The sequence below is a fragment of the Cervus canadensis genome, chromosome 5 (genome assembly GCF_019320065.1).
Source record: "Cervus canadensis isolate Bull #8, Minnesota chromosome 5, ASM1932006v1, whole genome shotgun sequence".
NCBI lineage: Eukaryota > Metazoa > Chordata > Mammalia > Artiodactyla > Cervidae > Cervus > Cervus canadensis.
The window spans coordinates 58,673,927-58,693,417 of NC_057390.1; the positions used below are offsets into that span (position 1 = coordinate 58,673,927).

A 19,491-nucleotide genomic window follows, 5' to 3' on the forward strand; every position below is an offset into this window, starting at 1 on the left:
CACATACCTACACAAGACTATAGGAATCACAAAGAATCAAGGAACCATAGCACTACCAAAGGAACAGAGTAAACATTCAGTAACTGACCCCAAAGAAACAGACACATGAATTACCTGACAAAGAATTAAAAATAATTGTTCTAAAAATGCTCAGAGAGCTACAAAAGGACACAGGCATACAACTTACAAACATTAGGAAAACAACATAAAAATAAAAAAAGAAGTTGCACAAAGAGGAAAAAAAGAATCAGACAAATTTTGGAGCTGAAGAATACGATGACTGAACTGAAGAATTTGTTGAGAGGCTCAATAGCAGATTTGATCAAGCAGAAAAAAGAATCATTGACTTTGAAGACATTGAACTTAAATAATGTGTTAGATTAGCCGGTGTTCACAGAAACATACAGAACATCCATCCAAAATCAACATAATATATATTCTTCTCAAGTGCAAGGCCACAAAACAAGTCTTAGTAAATTTAGGAAGACTGAAATCATCTCAAGCATCTTTTTTAACCACATGGGTATGAAACTAGAAATAAACTACAAGAAGAAAACTGGGAAATTCACACATATGTGGGGATTAAACAATATGCTACTGAACAACCAATAGGTCAAAGAATACTTATCAAAATAGAATCAAAAATATCTTGGGATGAATGAAAATGGAAATACAAGATACAAAACTTAAGGGATGTAGAAAAAGCAGTTCCAAGGGGGAAAATCAGAGTAATAAACCCCTATATTCAGAAGCAAGAAAGATCTAAAATAAACAATCTAACTTCACACTTCAAGGAACTAGGGAAAAAAGAACAAACAAAATTCAAGTTAGCAGAAGGAAAGGGATAACAAAGATCAGAGTATAAATAAAATGGAGAGTAGAAAAAAAATAGGAAAGATCAACAAAATTAAGAGTTGGGTTTGTTTTTTAAAGGTGATCAAAATTGACAAAGTTTTAGTTAGATTACCAAGAGAAAAGAGACAGAACTCAAATAAAAATAATTAGAAATGAAACGAGACCGTACAACTGTTAGCACAGAAATACAAAGGATCATAAGAGAATAATGTGAACAACTACATACCAAAAATAGTATGAAATGAATAAATTCCTAGAAACATACAACTTAACAAGGTTGAATTAAGAGTAGGAAGCCTGAACAGGCCAATATAAATAAGGGGATCAAAGGAGTAATAAAAAAAATCATAATATTGAAAACCCCAATTCAGAAAAGTCCAGTACCAGATGGCTTCACAGATGAAATCTACCAAACTTTTGAAGAATTTAGTATCAATTCTTCTCAAACTCTTCCAAAAAAAAACTCAAAGAGAGAACACTCACAAATTCACTTTATGAGCCTAGCCTTACCCTGATACCAAAGCCAGATAAGGATACTACAAGAAAAGAAAGCAGAAGCCAATATTCCTGATGAATTTAGATATAAAAATATTTAACAATATACTAGGAAACCCAATTCAATTGCACACTAAAAGGATTGTACCGCATGATTACATGGGATTTATTCTTGGGATGCAAGAATGACTCAACATATGCAAACCAATAAATGTGATAAACCACATTAAATGAATGAAACACAAAAATCAAACGATCATCTCAATAGATGCAGAGAAAGCATTTAACAAAATTCAATATTCTTTCATAATAAAAAATCTTAAAATGGGTTTAGAAGGAACATACTCCAACACAATAAACGCCACATATGACAAATCCATAGCTAATATCATTGTCAGTGGTGAAAGATTGAAAGCCTTCCCCTAAGATCAAGATCAACACAAAGGTGAGCACTCTCACCACTTCTTGTCAATATAGTATTGGAAGTCCTAGCCAGAGCAGTTAGGCAAGAAAAAGAAATAAAAGGCACCCATACTGGAAAAGAAGAAGCAAAATTATGTCTATTTGCTGATAATATGAAAATACTAAAGACTGCACCCAAAAAACTGTTAGAATCAATAAATGAATTCAATAAAGTTTCAGGACACAAAAAACAACATACAAAAATCAGTTTATTTCTATATAGGAACAGGAAACTATACAAAAAGAAATAATGAAAACAATCCCATTCATGATAACACTAAGAACAATAAAATACTTAGAAATAACTTTAACCAAGGATCTATACACTGAAAACTATAAGATGCTGATGAAAGAAATGGAGATACAAATAAGTGGAAAGATATACTGTGTTCATGGACTGAAAGTTAATATTCTTAAATTGTCCATACTGCCCAAAGCCATCTATAAATGCAATTCCTATCAAAATTTCAATGACAATTTTCACAGAACTAGAGAAAACAATCCTAAAATTCATACGGAACCACAAAACCCCTAAACAGCCACAGCAGTCATGAGAAAGAATAAAGCTTGAGGCATCACATATCCTGATTTCAAATTATATTGCAGAGCTATAGAAGTAAAGTCAGTATGGTATTGGCATAAAAACAGACACATAGATCAATGTAACAGAATTGAGAGCCTAGAAATAAACTCATGTATACATGGCAAACTAACATTTGACAAAGGATCCAAGAATGCTTAATGGGAATAAGATTGTCTCTTCAATAGATAACATTGGGAAAACTATATATCCACATGCAAAAGAATGAAAGTGGATCCTCATCTTATAGCACTCACAAAAATTAACTCAAAATAGATTGAAGACTTAATTGTAAGACCTTAAGCCATAAAATTACTAGAAAAAAATATATGGGAAAGCTCCTTGACATTGGTCTTGGCAGTGATTTTTGGATATGACATCACAAGCATAAGCAACGAAAACAAGAATCAATATGTGGGACTGTGCATGAACATGCTAAGTCACTTCAGCCGTGTCTGACTCTGTGACCCTATGGACTTTAGCCCACCAGGCTTCTCTGTCCATGAGATTCTTCAGGCAAGAATACTGGAGTGGACTGTCATGCCCTCCTCCAGGGGATCTTCCCAACTCAGGAATCAAACCTTCATCTCCACAGCTCCTGAATTGGCAAGCAGGTTCTTTATCACTAGGGCCACCTGGGATTATATCAAAGTAAAAAGCTTCTTCAAGGCAAACAGAAACAATCAACACAATGAAAAGGTAACCTATGGAATGGGAAAAAAATATCTGCAAACCATATATATGATAAGGAGTAAATATCCAGCAGTCGTTCGCCTAGGCTGTGGCCCAGCTTCCAGAGATGAAGTGATGTGATGCCTGGGATTTGCTTCAAAATAATCTGGAAGGTGGGAGTCAATCATTTTGACAAGTCTCCTGAAAGGAACAGCTAGCAGGAGCTGAACCCTTTTTCCATTTGGTCTCGTGGCAAAGGCAGAGATCACACCAGCAGCTCCATACAGTATGAAAGACAATTTTTTTTCTTCTTATATGATGTGCTCACTAGTGCCCTCTGAACAGTCTTCTGGTACCTCTCTCTTGCCTAAAGACAATGCTCCTTTTTCTTGGAGTTCCTTGGATGAGGATGAATTGGATGACTCCTTGCTGGAGCTATCTGATGGAGAAGATGATGGCCATTTCAGTTTCACAGAGAAACAGATTCAGGAACTCTTGAAGGATGATGACCTATCAAATGAGCACTTTCCTTGGGGAGGAGGGTTGCCTAATGATGACAGCAGGAATGTTGAGAAGGGAGAGAAGGGGAGTCAAATTCCACTTGACACTCCCCAAGAGAAAGATTCACCATACAACATGGGACCAGAAGCTGAGACCCCTGACACATTCAAACTACCTCAACTAACTACATCAGTTGGTCATGGACCAACTCCTACTAAACCACTGAACAGACGCTTTGCACAAGAATCTTATAAAAGTTACAGTTGCACCATTTGATCCAACAGTCTGTGATATTGTACTTGATAAGGACAAGATTTATGTGTCCAAAGTTACATCCAGAGTTACTGAAAAACCCTCCTCCCTTGGGGAAGAGATGAGAGAAGATGATCTTAGCCCAAATGAGAGCACACTTTGCACAGAATCTGAAGGGATCAGCCCCAAAAACTCTGCCTATGATGGGCCCCCACTCCCTTCTTCAAACAATAATTTTCAACATACTGTCTCTAATAAAAATATATCCAGCAGTAAGAAACCTACACCTGTATTCTCTCAGATCTTGGACCATTCAGAGACTTCTAATACAGGGTCATCCTGGAGAAATGGATCATATAAATCAAGTTTTGAAATGAAGTTACCAGTTTCCAGTTCATCAAGCAAAGATGTTCTTGACAAGGATTCTGGGAAGCTAAAGGTCCATGAAAAGAGACTAGGCAAAGTCATTCCTGTTCTGCAAGCCAAAACAAGGACTAATGTTCCGACGTTTTCACCGTCAGACCTGGAAAAGCAGAAGCAAAGTTATCTCAGGAATGAGATTGCTCATATAGAAGACCCAGTGGATTCAAACCAAGGTACCTTGGGGGAGCTGTGTGCCTTGATGGATCAAGTTCATCCCATGCACAACCAGAAATGGCAGCATCCTTCAGACCTCACCAGGTGAAACTACGCCCGGTTTCGACAGAGAAATCTGCAAAGATACAGTCTGACCCAGTGGGTTGACCAGAATAAGCGAAGCCACCATCGGTTCCAGCGTCTACCAGATTTCCCATACGGTCCACTTGTCTCCTCCCATCAGCAGTGAAGGCCCTATCCAGGGTCCTGTCCAGAGCAGCATCTCATCTTTTGCTGTTCCATGCATTGTAGATTTAGAATTTTATTTTTCACAATATTTTTATTTAAAGAACTTGTCACCTTTTGGAAATGCATATTGCTGACTTGAAATTTTTTGTATAGGGTCCTTCATTTCTGTGTGTGTGTATGCATTTAAGCAGTGTTGAGTTGACATAGTTTTAATTTTTTAATTTAAATTAAAGAAATCATTCTTTAATCTCTTGAAGGAAGAGATTCTTTATCAGGCTGCAAACCAGTTTTAATTATTGCTGATGACTTATAAATGGATACAAGTCACTTTTAACAACCCTTCTTACTTTTTTTATGTGAATCTCTGAATACCCGTCAGTATTTTAAAGTTAGTAATTCAGGACATCTGAAGTAGTTGAAAGGACAGATTAAAAGTGTAAATCTTCTCTTCTTTTTGTACCTACTAGCTGCCTTTATTTTTTTGGCTTCTTTTTTTTTTTCCATTCTTCATTAAATTTATTTTGCACAGTAGTGTTTACAAGTCTTACATATCTTAACTCTTAACAGAAGACTGGTGACTAACAACCTCTGTTGATCTGTGGTCTTGTGACTGATTGCCTTCTCTGTCTTTCTTCAAGGGTTTTCCTTCCTTCCTTGTTTCCCCAGTGATCTTAGGGCTCTACTGGCATATTCCTGTATCCTTTTGGACATAGAGATGCCTCTTAAGAACAGCCTCATTGCACTCTTTACTGAAGAGCTACCCACCGAGAGTCTTGACTCTAGGACAGGCCAGAAGGCAGTGCTATTGAGAGGTGTGAGTTGGTCTTCAGTCTCATCTGCTGAACCCAGCTTTGAGTATGAGTTGGCGAGTTAGTTAGTGAGCCTCCATCCTATAGAAGAGACTTTTGAGAAGCTGTCCTTTGTCTCCATTATTAGTTAATAAGAGGTGCCTTTTGATCTAGATGTTACCACCTCCTCACTTGGTCAGAGGATGTACAGTTTTACAAAACTACTAAAGTGGATTTAAAAGTTTTGATGAAGCCTGTGCACAAAGCATTACCTCATCTTAAGGATTAGTACTCTTAAGCCAAGTTGATGAGCTTTGTGCAGCTACCTTAATGGATGTCTTTGGAGTTTGTTATTCTCTTTACAGACGGCTCTAGACATCTCTTGGGAGATTTTACAGTCTGGCATTTGTGCTCTTGTTCACTCTCAGTGAAGGTTGTACCTAGTTGCTGTAGCACATCCTGTGATACTGGGCTCACTGCCTGTCAGGTTTTGTTGTTCCATCAGCCCCATCTTTGTCTGCAAGTAACCTAACATAAACATCCTACTGTGCTTTAGAAACTGACTTGGGAGAAACTTGGTCATTGTTACCAGTAAATTTAGATGGATGTCCCTAAGTGTTTACCATTTCTGTCCAGTCAAGGAGTCTCTTTTCCTTGGAAATTTGGCTGAGAGTCTGGGGCCAAAATGCAAAGGAGAAGTTCTGTTCAAAGGCAAGAGTCAAAATCTGTTATTTCAGTTGGCATTTACAACGTCAGTCACTTCTCCAAGTTTGCGTAAATCAGCTTGATGGAATGGGACAGACAAATATCCAACTTTGAAACTATAGCACAATTAGAACTAAGTATTGCTGGAATATCTAGCATTGTAGTTGTCTTGTTCCCCACAGATCACCAAGGAGTAAAGGGATGGCCGTTTGCTTGGGCAGAAGTCTGAAGTCTCACGCTCTTACCTCCTTGGTGCAGGAAGGTTTAAGACTGACGTGTCACGGGAGCACCGCCTTTGCCAAATCTAATGAGTGACGGGTTATCTGGAAAATGTGACAATCACATTTCCTCTTTGCTCAAATAATTCTGTTTTTCCAAAGCTTTAGCAGCTTAATTAAATCTGTTGGACTTGGGGAGGAGAGAACTGTTCCCTAGCGGCTAACATGGTATTCTTTAAGAAGAAAAACAAAGCCAAAGAAAACTCATTATCAGGCATGTTCGCCTTAAAGATGATAGTGGGTAGAATCTGGAGTTTGAATTTGTTTTTAAAAGCACTTACGTATCTCATATTTGGTGTTGGCCTCTTAAGTCTAATTTTCATGTAGAATTCTTGCTGTATTGTTTCATTTGAGTAAGGGCTCTGTGCATTGAACTGCCTACCGAGCTTTCTTTATCTGTGATGACATTCTCACCACAGGGGTCTTAACACTGCAGAGTAGACTTGTGCTGTTTACATAGTTTACTTGTAACTAAAAGAGCCTGAAATAACCTGTAGTTTTCCATCTAATTTGACCCCAATTTACTTTGGTTGTTGTCAGGATCAATTATGAAACTGAAGTTTGGTGCCTCCTGTGTATCATGTTTTTCCCCTTGTAGCAGTTGTGTTTAATGTCATTAAAAATAAATAAAAGTTAAAATAAAAAAGGAGTAAATATCCAAAACACATATGGAACTCATAGAACTCAATAGCAAGAAAACAAATAATCAAATTAAAAAGTGAGCTAAGGACCTGAACAGACATTTTTCCAAAGAGAACATATAAACAGTCAAAAGGTACATGAAAAGGCATTCAAGATCACTAATCATCAGGGAAATGCAAATCAAATCCACAGTGAGATACTGCCTCACATCTGTTAGAATGTGCTGTGCTGTACTCAGTTGCTCAGTTGTGTCTGACTCTTTGGGATGCCAGGGACTGTAGGCCGCCAGCCTCCGCTATCCATGGGGATTCTCCAGGTCAGAGTACTGGAGTGGGTTGCCATGCCCTCCTCCAGGGGATCTTCGTAACCCAGGGATCGAACTCACGTCTCCCTCATTGTAGGCCGATTCTTTACAATCTGAGCCACCAGAGAAGTCCTCTGTTAGAATGGCTATTATCAAAAAAGACAAGGATGTCAGGGTTGTTGTTCTCTGTTTCCTCAACCATGTTTTTGATTGTGAAAGGCATGGGGAGAAGAGAATCAACTCAACAGCAAGATGGGCACGTAGAACATTAGCAGATGAATGCCGTATTGATGTCCATGGCTCTGGAAAGGTTATGTGTTCTTCTCTTTCCTTTAGCATCACCAGCATGTCTGTCACAAGACCAGCCCTTTCCAGAAGCAGTTACAAAAGAGTTTGTGTTAGTTAGCAGCTGATTTTTTTTCTCTCTGCAATTTTCATTCCAAGTGGGAGTAAAAATATATTATACCATAATAACTGACTGAGCACAATCAGTTCAGTTTAGCCGCTCAGTTGTGTCTGACTCTTTGCGACTCCATGGACTGCAGCACGCCAGGCTTCCCTGTTTATCACCAACTCCTGGAGTTTACTCAGACTCATGTCCATTGAGTTGGTGATGCCATCCAACCATCTGGTCCTCTGTCGTTTTCCTCCCACCTTCAATCTTGCCCCCATCAGGGTCTTTTCCATTGAGTCAGTTCTTTGCATCAGGTGGCCAAAGTATTGGAGTTTCAGCTTCAACATCAGTCCTTCCAATGAACACCCAGGACTGATCTCCTTTAGGATGGACTGGTTGGATCTCCTTTCAGTCCAAGGGACTCTCAAGAGTCTTCTCCAACACCACAGTTCAAAAGCATCAATTCTTTGGCACTCAGCTTTCTTTATAGTCCAACTCTCACATCCGTACATGACTACTGGAAAAGCCATAGCTTTGACTAGACAGACATTGTTGGCAAAGTAATGTCTCTGCTTTTTAATATGCTATCTAGGTTGGTCATAACTTTTCTTCCAAGGAGCAGCATCTTTTGATTTCATGGCTACAATCACCATCTGCAGTGATTTTGGACTCCAAAAAAATAAAGTCTGTCACTGTTTCCACGGTTTCCCCATCTTTGACTGAGCACAATAATTGGTTTTGCATACATTATCTTATTTGTAATGCTTACTAAAACTTATGAGGCAAGTACAATTAATATTCTTATATCATTAATATATTTTTTCCATTTACAAAATGTAATTTTGTAAACAGAAAAAATCCTGAGACTCAGCTACCATTTCATGGGTTCACTCCCACTGACTGTTAATTTACAAACTTATGACAAATGTACAGTGATTTTTTTAAAGGAATTACATATATCTCAAAGCATTGGTTTACTTCATATTTTTAAATTAAGTTTAGAACAGTCTACAATACCTGTTTTCAACTTAATACAGCTCATAAGAGTGTTTATAAGAAATACACTTGTTTCTGAATATTATTTACTTACTTGGTGACTTTCAAACATTGTTTTCAGTATTTGCTTAAGAGGTTAAAAGTTTTTTTTAAAAATATGTAAACACAGTTCAGTGATGTATGAGATCCTGAACTGTAGAGGAAATGCTTGTGAAATAGTAGAGGTGCAATAAGATAGAGATTCAAACTTTCAGAGAACACAAAGAACAACAACAACAAAAAATTTCAGCTATGAGGCAAGAAGAGCAACATGATGTAAAACTTACCACAGACAAGCTCCAGGTGAGAATAACTAATAAACAATAATCAGTCAGAAAAAACTATGACTTAGGGAATAATGGATTCTAAATGTGAGACCACAACAGTAAGAACAGGAGTTAAACACATGATAGACACTCACTAGAGGCCATCATGAGGGAAAGGCTTTACCTAACCCTGATATCAGAACACCCACATGAGCTGTTGATGCAGGAAGTAACAAAAAACTACAGAGATCCTGCTAGCAAGTCCATGTAACAGTGACTTTCAAATCAAAGGCATCTCTTTTGTTTCTTACATTCTTTCAATGCTTTATCATGATTTTATTGTGCTTGCAAGCAAATAGATGAAATGTTAAAATTAAATAAGGTCTGACCCAGTATTTTCCCATTATTCTCTATTACCTCTTGACTGTCATACAAAATGAAGACTCCAGAAATTGCCAGGTTCTATTCAACCTTCCCTACCAAGAGGTCACCTTGATCTATTATTAGCACACTATATGACACACAAACAAGAATTAGAGTCGAAAAACATCATTATAAGGCAAATAGCAAGACTTTTAAAGACCTGAGAGAGACGTGAGCAGTATCTTATTACTTATATATACCCTTCATCTTTGCCTTCAGATGGTAGGTGGAAACTACAATGAGTGTTTAAAGAGGTCAAGAGTAGGGCATGAGTAAGAGTCAGGCAGACTGGGTGGAACCATTAGCAGACGGTGGTCAAGAGTTAGACCATCTGTCCCTTTGAACAGCCTGTTCTACTCTGTTCAAAGTATTTACAATCAGTTATTCTAATTAACCTGAAAAATGGTTTCCTGTGGAGTAGGATGGAGAGGAAATTATTATAAAAGTACATCTAAAACTGTTAAATTCAGCTGTAAAGGTTAATTATCATAATTTTACAAATGAGGAAACTGAGACAACTATTTTAACTCCTGGCTCTGTGCTCTTTTCACACCATCCCAATAAATCCCTACCAGAAACAACCTTAGCCTTCTACATTTTGATAATACACATCAAAAAATGCCAAGCAGATTGTCCTAAAGGTAATACTCAAGGATATATGTAAAATTTATCTAGGATACCATTGAACAGCTGCTGAAGGAAAAAGATCAGAGCTAAATATATATATACCATATAATAAAGTATGTTATATCATGTTAATATATAATAGGTACATATAAATAACAAATATATAAATAATAAGTATAATATCAGAGCTAAATACATTTTATTACATACAATACAATGTATTATATTATAAATATAATTTATATTTATGTAATTATAATTTCTATTTATAATATACATATAAGGTATAATATATGTAATATACACATAACATGTATACATATGTGTATATAAACATATACATGTAGTACATATATTAATACAATTCATATTTGTAATATATAATATGTAAATGATATTTACATAATATAAATATCATGTAATAAATATAATGTAAATATATAAATGTTTATATAAAGATGAAAATTAAATTACATAGGGAAATGTCATGGTGTAAGAAATAAAAAATGTGAACACATTACAAGAGGCTTCCCTGATAGCTCAGTTTGTAAAGAATCCACCTGCAATTAAGGAGATGCCAGTTCAATTCCTGGGTCGGGAAGATACACTGGAGAAGGGATAGGCTACCCACTCCAGCATTCTTGGGCTTCCCTTGCGGCCCAGCTGGTAAAGAATCTGCCTGCAATGTGGGAGACTTGGGTTTGATCCCTGGATTGGGAAGATCCCCCTGGATAAGGGAAAGACTACCCACTTCAGTATCCTGGCCTGGAGAATTCCATGGACTGTACAGTCCATGGGGTCACAAAGAGTTGGACACAACTGAGCGACTTTCACTTTCACACATTACAAAAGACGTATAGAAACATAATGCTGTAAATCAAATTGGGGGGTAAAATCAATGCACATGCATGCTCGTAAAATACACTTATTAACTTAGTTCTGTTATAAGCAACAGTAATATCAACAATAGCATTTTTGCTCACAACCTAACCTCCTGTGGGCACCGTTAGTACCATGACTTTCATCTCTAATACTATTGATCTATATGGCTTTCAAAAAACTACATACTATAAAGTATATGTGTGTGTGTGTGTATATACCCTGGTGGCTCAGCTGGTAAGGAATCTGCCTGCAATGTGGGAGACCTGGGTTTGATCCCTGGATTGGGACGATATCCTGAAGGAGGGAATGGTTACCTACTGCAGTATTCCTCCCTGGAGAATTCCATGGAAGAGTTAGACATGACAGAGCGACTAACAGTTTCAGTTTCACATGTTTTACTCATTTCAATTAGCAGGGAGAAGTTTACAAAAACTTGCTGAATGAATGAAACAATTTCCCCCAATATACACTCTATTTGTTTTCTAAATGTGATTGTCTCCATTATCTTAGAGCCAAATTGCTCTCATTTTTTATATCTGGAAGGATATTTTCTGTAGGTTTTGCTAGAGTCACAGATTCATTCCTTCAAAAAATTTTATATACCTATAACACCACTGACCAGCAGATGGCTCCACAGAGCAATAAAACTCACTTGATTTAAGGTTGATACATGTGTAAATCATTAGTGATGGAAATCTTTATGTTTTAATCATAACAAATTTGACAGAAGACATTTAATTTGCTAAATTAACCTAGGAATGTTTTGAGAAATGTTTTGAGAAACTTTTAGAAACAAATATTTTTCAAGAAGTTCCTCATGAAATTGCTATTATCATTTTCTACTTCAAAATTAACCCATACTTTTTTACAAAAGTAGCTCAACACAGATATAAACAGGAAATCATCTGGAATTAATTGCTGCTTTTAAGTGCTATCTTCTAAATAACATAAAACAAAGGAATATGCAGCAATGTTATTTATTCAGTGATGTCTAGAAAAATAAGTGTACCAAAATCTCTTCTATATAAACCTTACATGAATTTTTATTTGAAAAATACAAAACAATATTGAATATAAACTTCACCCTGAAAAGTCTCTTCAGGAATAAATATACACATCATGACACATCTTGAGGGCTTCCCAGGTGGTGCTAGTGGTAAAGAACCTGCCTGCCAATGCAGGAGACTTAAGAGACACAGGTTTGATCCCTGGATCAGGAAGATCCCCTGGAGGAGAGAATGGCAGTCCACTCCAGTATTCTTGCCTGGAAAATCCCAAGGACAGAGGAGTCTGGTGGCTATGGTCCGTAGCATCACAAAGAGTCAGATAGGACTTAGCATGCATGCATGACATATCTTAAAGAGAATACTCAGTTCCCTTAACATTCTTATGTACTATATTATTTTGCACTCAGCATTCTAGGGATAATAAAAACAGTCATTATTTTTTCTAGATTTTAAAATGTAGTAGTCCATTCTGTTTTGTTCATTCATTCAAATAACTAATACTTATGGAATACTTGTGTGCTAAGCATGCTTTGTAAGTCACTTTACATGTATGATTTCATTTAATTCTCAAAGCAATTCTATGAAGTAGGTACCATTATTATCCCATTTTATAAATAAGGAAACTGAAGTGGAGATTAAATAATTACTTTCAATTCAGACAGATAACGTGTCAAATGCAAACTACGGTGGTTTAGCTCCAAGTCCACTGACCCTCCATGCATTCATTCATCAGAAAGTATTTTCAGAGGGACCATGGCATATGCACTGCTCTCCCTGATGTCATACAAAAATCTATGCACAATCCCCATAACTTGGGGAGTGTTATAAACTAGTTAATAATGATAATAACATGTGCATTAGTATGAAACTTTATCATTTACAACAAGTATGTTCAAACATACATGAATGTTAAATAACTCTTTAAGAAAACACTGCAGATGTTGATACAGGCTAGTATGCAATAAAATGCCACAATAGTGATACAGTGATCCAGCAATATAGGTAGGCAAAGAGAGGATGGCTGTGAACGAGAGAAGGCAGACATAATTTAATGAAGGTGGTGGGTCTGAGCCAGTCCTGGACAGTGGGGGAGGATTTGGGTGGGCAGGAAGGAGCTGGTATTCTGGCAGCCCCAGGGGCATAGAACCAAAAAAGAGACCAGATCAGAAATAACCCAAGGCAATTGGAGGTTGTGGGAGATACAGGTGTAAAAGTAGGTTGGGGATAGACTTTAGAGATCTCTGTCAAAGGAACATCAGAGACTATAAGAGCAATAGTTGGTAAGTAATTGGTAACAACCCAGCAGGTTCCTGGGAGGTTATTTAGCTGCTAAAGGTCACTATTGTATTTGCAATGGAACTCTCAGAGTTGAAAATACTATTCCAAAAAAGAGAAAATACAATTTCAGTGTTAAAGATTCTGCAGTTGTCTACATCATTTACTGATTAATAAACCTTTTAGTAATACTTATAAAGTGTTCTGAAAAATCAGAGCTACTTGATTTATGTGTATATGCTAATACTGTTTCATAAAAATTAAAACCTTTTTTGCCTTATTTATGATGCTTTTATACTAATTTGTCTTTGCATACTTTTAAATTCTCCTCTGCACACACTGAGTCTCTATCATTATACCCCCATCCTCTCTCTCCTTCTTGCTCTCTCTCTCTCTCTCTGCAAAGGAAATTGGTCACAGTAAAACTTATTAACACAGGAGTAAAGAATATATATATCTCCATATACATATACATGGTATATATATCTCCATATATATATATATACACACATGATTTTAAAAGGTTTAAAAGGAGTAATGGATATATATATTCATGATTCATGTATGTATACATGATTTTAAAAGGTTTGAGTTTCCACAACAAGATAGCCAGTTTGCTCAATCAATTGTGTGAAAAATAATGTGGAAACGTGTTGCTCATTCAGAAACAATTTGGTCAATGATTACTGAAGTGATTCAATCAGAAATATACATCAGTGATAACATTACAGAAAATTCACTCACTTTTTAAAAGATCAGGCAGCTACAGTCTTTAGAGCCAAGGTTCCAAATATCGGTTATTGAGATACATTATGATCTTTCTTTGATGTGGGTGTAACTTCCTTTTCCCCACGTTTCATACTCTTCTCAAGCATTTCAAGAGATGTACTTATTGTTTAAATAAAAGTATATCAAAATCATTTTTGACTTGAGAATTTTAATCTAAATTAAGTGGGTAGTTGTCTTGGCATTACAAAAATCACAACTTGGATGCCTTCAGGGAAGCAGGAAATAATTTCACTTTATTATGCCCATCTCTATGAACTGAAAATATGGCAAAGCACAAAACCTTTGGCATTTGATTCCATTTGCTGACAGAGCCTAGTTGTCTCTGATAACTAGGACTTGTTATAATTAATAATTTGGACTTGAATTTCTTTACCTTTAGGAGTGGAAATTATAGAAAAGGAAGGTAGAATTCTGAAAACTTGGTTCAAATGTGTGTAAGAAGCGTAGTTGAAATGTCCCAGGTGCATATTATTGTTGGAAAGAGAAAAAGGAAGGGTGACCTTTCAGAGGTCAATAACAAATAGATTTTTCAAGGTTAGTCTATGAAACCTAGTAGGAAAAGGCAGGAAAAACACTGATTATACTGAGAAGGATTCAACTTCCATCTAAGCAAAGGTTACAAAGTTCTGAGGAAGGGTGAAATAGGGGGGAGGGGGGGAAGAAAAAAAATAACATAGACAAATCAGGATTGAATTTTCAGAAACACCAACCAACAGAATTGCAGATTCAAACAATGAAAGCATAAACGATTTGGGCACTACTTTATTTCTTTTGCTTATCTTTTTTTCCCTCTTTTCTTCGATATGAATGAGGTAATGAGAAACCCAAAACAGGAGGAGAGAGGTATGAATGAAGGAGGAATGGAGAAAGTGAAATACTACAGCACTTATTCTCATTTCTACCTCCTATATTTAAATTTCAGATAAACAATAAATACTTTTATAGTACAAATATGTCCCAAATATTGCATGGGACATACCAGCAATCCCAATCCTGGGCATACACACTGAGGAAACCAGAATTGAAAGAGCCATGTGCACCCCAATGTTCACTGCAGCACTGTTTATAATTGCCAGGACATGGAAGCAACCTAGATTCCCATCAGCAGACAAATGGATAAGAAAGCTATGATACATATACACAATGGAATATTACTCAGCCATTAAAAAGAATACATTTGAATCAGTTCTAACGAGATGGATGAAACTGGAGCCCATTATACATAGTGAAGTAAGCCAGAAAGATAAACACCAATACAGTATACTAACACATATATATGGAATTTAAAAAGATGGTAATGATAACCCTATATGCAGGACAGATAAAGAGACACAGTTGTATAGAACAGACTTTTGGACTCTGTGGGAGAAGGCGAGTGTGGGATAATCTGAGAGAATAGCATTGAAACATGTATATTATCCAGTGTGAAACAGATCGCCAGCCCAGGTTGGATTTATGAGACAAGTGCTCAGGGCTAGTGCACTGGGATGACCCAGAGGGATGGGATGGGGAGGGAGGTGGGAGGGAGAATCGGGATGGGGAACACATGTAAATCCATGGCTGATTCATGTCAATGTATGGCAGAAACCACTACAATATTGTAAATTAATTAGCCTCCAACTAATAAAAATAAATGAAATAATAAAATAATAAAAAGACATACATACACTAAAAAATCATTTGCTGTTTATTTGAACTGAGTATTCTGTACTTTTATTCGCTAAATCTGGTAGCCCTAGGAAAGAGCCACTAGTCTTAATAGAGGTGGATCGCCCTTTGTTTATCCTCTTCTTAAAAAATTATTTTAATTGAAGTAAAACACTCGTACAAAAAGAACACTTATCATGAGTGTACAGGTCACTGAACATTCACGAATGAAGACACTCATGTAGCCAGGACCCAGGTCAAAATGCAGACTGTTAGCCCCCTAGAAGCCTCCCCTATACTCCTTTCCCTCCATAAGAACAATTACTACCCTGACTTCTAACAGTAAATCTTCTAGATTTGCCCATCTCACCACTCCTTCTATTTAAGGTTGGTGGTGTCATCCTTATATTCTAAGGTTTCCACCCACGTGGCAGAAACATAGGCCCATGGCACCATGTTAAATGTCCCGTTGACTGAACACACTTGAGGTTAGGGAAGAGTGCTCCTGCCTCCATGCGTTAAGTGAATTCTCTAGGAAGTGTATTTAGCCAGTACCTTATAGGACAGAGGGTGGGCAGAATCTTCCAGGGAACCTAGGAGGTAATACTTTCCAGAGGAACCAGTAGATAACAAAGGCAGAAATTCAGAAGTGAATCTTCTAGGATATATTATAGTAGGTTATGTACTTTGGACTAGGAGTGATTTCGTTGGTGGTACACTTAACAGAGAGATAGTAAGAACAACCATTCAACAGACTTTCCCATGTAGAGTTTGAAGGTGATTTTATAAGTCATTGTCCTCACTCACCCTCCAACAAATAATGCCCATTAGTAGTGTTCATCTGCACTGGCACAGCTTTTTTACATAAAGTTGTTCCATGAGGCCACCTGATACCTCTGAGTCTGTAACTCCTTCAACCTGTAGAGAGGATACTGGTCTCATGCTATCAGAATACATTGGAATCATTCCCATAACTAAGGACAGAGGATTAGAACAGAGAAGAAAGTCCCTTCCCATTCTCTCCAGTAGTGCTGGGAAAGATAACTGCAGGAATTGAGTCTTAAGACAGAATGGGATCATCTCTGACAGGACCTTTACATGAAACAGCCTGGAAAAGATGGAGGCTCCAGCGACACGCTGAGTTTACTAAATATCCCCAAGTCTTCCTTGCAGCTGAGCCCATAGAGCTGAGTCATTTTATGATAGCTCCTGCATGAAGAACTAGAAGTATATGACATAGCTGGGCAAGGATCCTTCTCCAGTTGGATCTGAGAATGGGATTACTGGTGATTCAGTCTAGGAAGGACTTTCAGATATTAGACTGGGTAGTGCCCAAAATTCTGAATAGTTTCTGAGCAGTAGCATTCCAGGCAAAAGGGAGGCAATGACATTCTCTCTGCCTCTCCAACCAAGTTCAAAACCAAGAAGGTAAAACATGGTACTTCTACTTCCTGTCACTGTATTCCTTCCTTACCTGGTATATAGACTGTCCTGTTACAAACACAATGAAAGAAGGACATTTAATATGGTATCACTTACATGTATAATTTAAAATATGACATAAACAAACATATCTATGAAACAAAAACAGATTCACAGATATAAAGAACAGACTTGTGTTTGCAAAGGTGGAGGAAGAGGAGGCAAAGACTATGAGTTTGGGATTAGCAGATGCAGACAATTATATATAGGATGGGTAACCAAAAAGGACCTACTGTAAAACACAGGGAACTATATTCAAAATCCTGTAATAAACCATAATGGAAAAGAGTAAGAAAAAGAATATGTATGAATAACTGAGTGACTGTACAGCAAAAGTTAAACACAACATTGTAAATCAACGATTTTGTTATTTAGTCACTAAGCTGTGTCCAACTCTTTGTGACCCCATGGACTGCAGCATGATAGGCTTCCTTGTCCTCCACTATCTCCTGCAGTTTGCTCAGACGCATGTCCATTGAGTCGGCGATGCCATCTAACCATCTCATCCTCTGTCTCCCCCTTCTCCTCCTGCCTTCAATCTTTCTCAGTGTCAGGGTCTTTTCCAATGAGTCAGCTCTCTGCATCAGGCGGCCAAAGTGTTGGAGCTTCAGCATCAGTCCTTCCAACGAATATTCAGGGTTGATTTCCTTTATATATCAATAATTTTTTTTAAAAGGAAGTCTATTTGCACTGTTGTTCATAATATCAAGAAAGTAGAACACTATGTAACAATGGGACCTTGATTAAATGCATTATGCTATATTCCACACAATGAAATCTTATCCAGTCTTTAAAATGACATTGTATTTTTATTATTATCTAGGGTGAAACAGATCACCAGCCCAGGTTGGATGCATGAGACAAGTGCTCGGGCCTGGTGCACTGGGATGACCCAGAGGGATCAGGCAGAGAGGGAGGTGGGAGGGGGGATCGGGATGGGGAATACATGTAAATCCATGGCTGATTCATGTCAATGTATGACAAAAACCACTACAATATTGTAAAGTAATTAGCCTCCAACTAATAAAAATAAATGAAAAAAATAAAATAAAATGACATTGTAGAAGAAAATACTACTGCAGTAATAGTAGCCAAAGCTAGTCCTATTGATATAAACCCTGTACTTCTACTTGTCAGGTACTATTCTAACTACTTGACAAATGTTGACTCACTTAAATTTTCACAACAACTGTTTGAATTAGGAACAATTAATATTCCCATTTTTCAGACAAGGAAACTGCAGTACCTTTATCAATTAAAGGACATGCCTAAGGGTCACACAGCAAGTAAATAACAAAGCTGGTATTCAAATCCAGACAGGCTAGCTGCTGAGTCCACACTGCTAACCGTATGATGACAAAGGAAACTTACTCATTTATCAGTAAGGGAGAAAAGCCAGGTTAAAATGAAAAAAAAAAAGGTTGGCAAGTGTGATTCCAATTCTATATCAAACATTTTAAAAAATCATCTGACTATATTATTACAGAAAAAATTACTGTAATGATACATGCCATAGTGTTAACAATGACAGGTCCGAGTTTAAATGATTCTTAATTCCCTCTTTATAATATTCTGAATTGTCTACATTTTCTGTAATACATACTTATTGACTATTTTAATGAGGAAAAAATTGTTTAAACAAAACCATCTCTTGGGGAAATCAACTCAATAATTGTGACCTTTATGCAAGGCCTCCTGATATGAAAGCAAGGAGAGCAGTCACATCCTACAGAAAATGTTCAACAACATGCCCAGATCACATCATGCCAACCATCTTGCCTCAGAGAAAAGTGAGCTTCAAACTTATTAATGCGTAAATCCAGTGCATGGGAGGTGAGCTCTGCAGAGCAGCAAGCAGATGTTAGAAAGCTGAAGCTGGCAGGGACCTCAAACTTCTTGAATCTATGCCCTCATTTGGTAGAGACTGAGGCTTGAGACATTACGCATAGGAAGATGGTTAACTGGGAGGCCCTTATAGAAAAATGGCATTATCCTCAAGAAACAGAATTCAGCGGGAAATTTCACAAGTCATTTAAAATTTAGTCACAAAAAGTCATGGCAATAGCAAGAGGGCATTTGAGAAGATTTTTTACTCTTTCTGTGGCCACAAAAGTTTGCTCTGAGTAAGCTCTGTGAGTGTATTATAGCAAAGATTCATGCATATAATTTGGGAGAGTTCAAAATGAGCTATAACTGAGAAGAATCTACCGCAGATGATGACATGGACACATAGCCTTCTTTTCCCAGGCTACACCCTCTGACAGGGCTGGGTTACAGACAATCTCCCCGAAGGTGCCAGTGGAGG

General features: G+C 37.2%; 1 protein-coding gene and 1 long non-coding RNA gene across 3 annotated transcripts in view; one reads left to right on the forward strand and one right to left on the reverse strand.

The window, feature by feature from the left end:
• The window catches only part of LOC122441830, a 115,307-nt gene that overhangs the window by 17,308 nt on the left and 78,508 nt on the right, over positions 1 to 19,491 (reverse strand). The window lies entirely within an intron of this gene.
• Positions 3,358 to 13,007, forward strand: LOC122441829 (S100P-binding protein-like). The gene is given in 3 exon segments (XM_043468886.1): positions 3,358 to 3,798; positions 3,800 to 4,662; positions 12,996 to 13,007. Coding segments are annotated over 2 exon segments (1,263 nt in total). The 5' UTR covers positions 3,358 to 3,379; the 3' UTR covers positions 4,644 to 4,662; positions 12,996 to 13,007.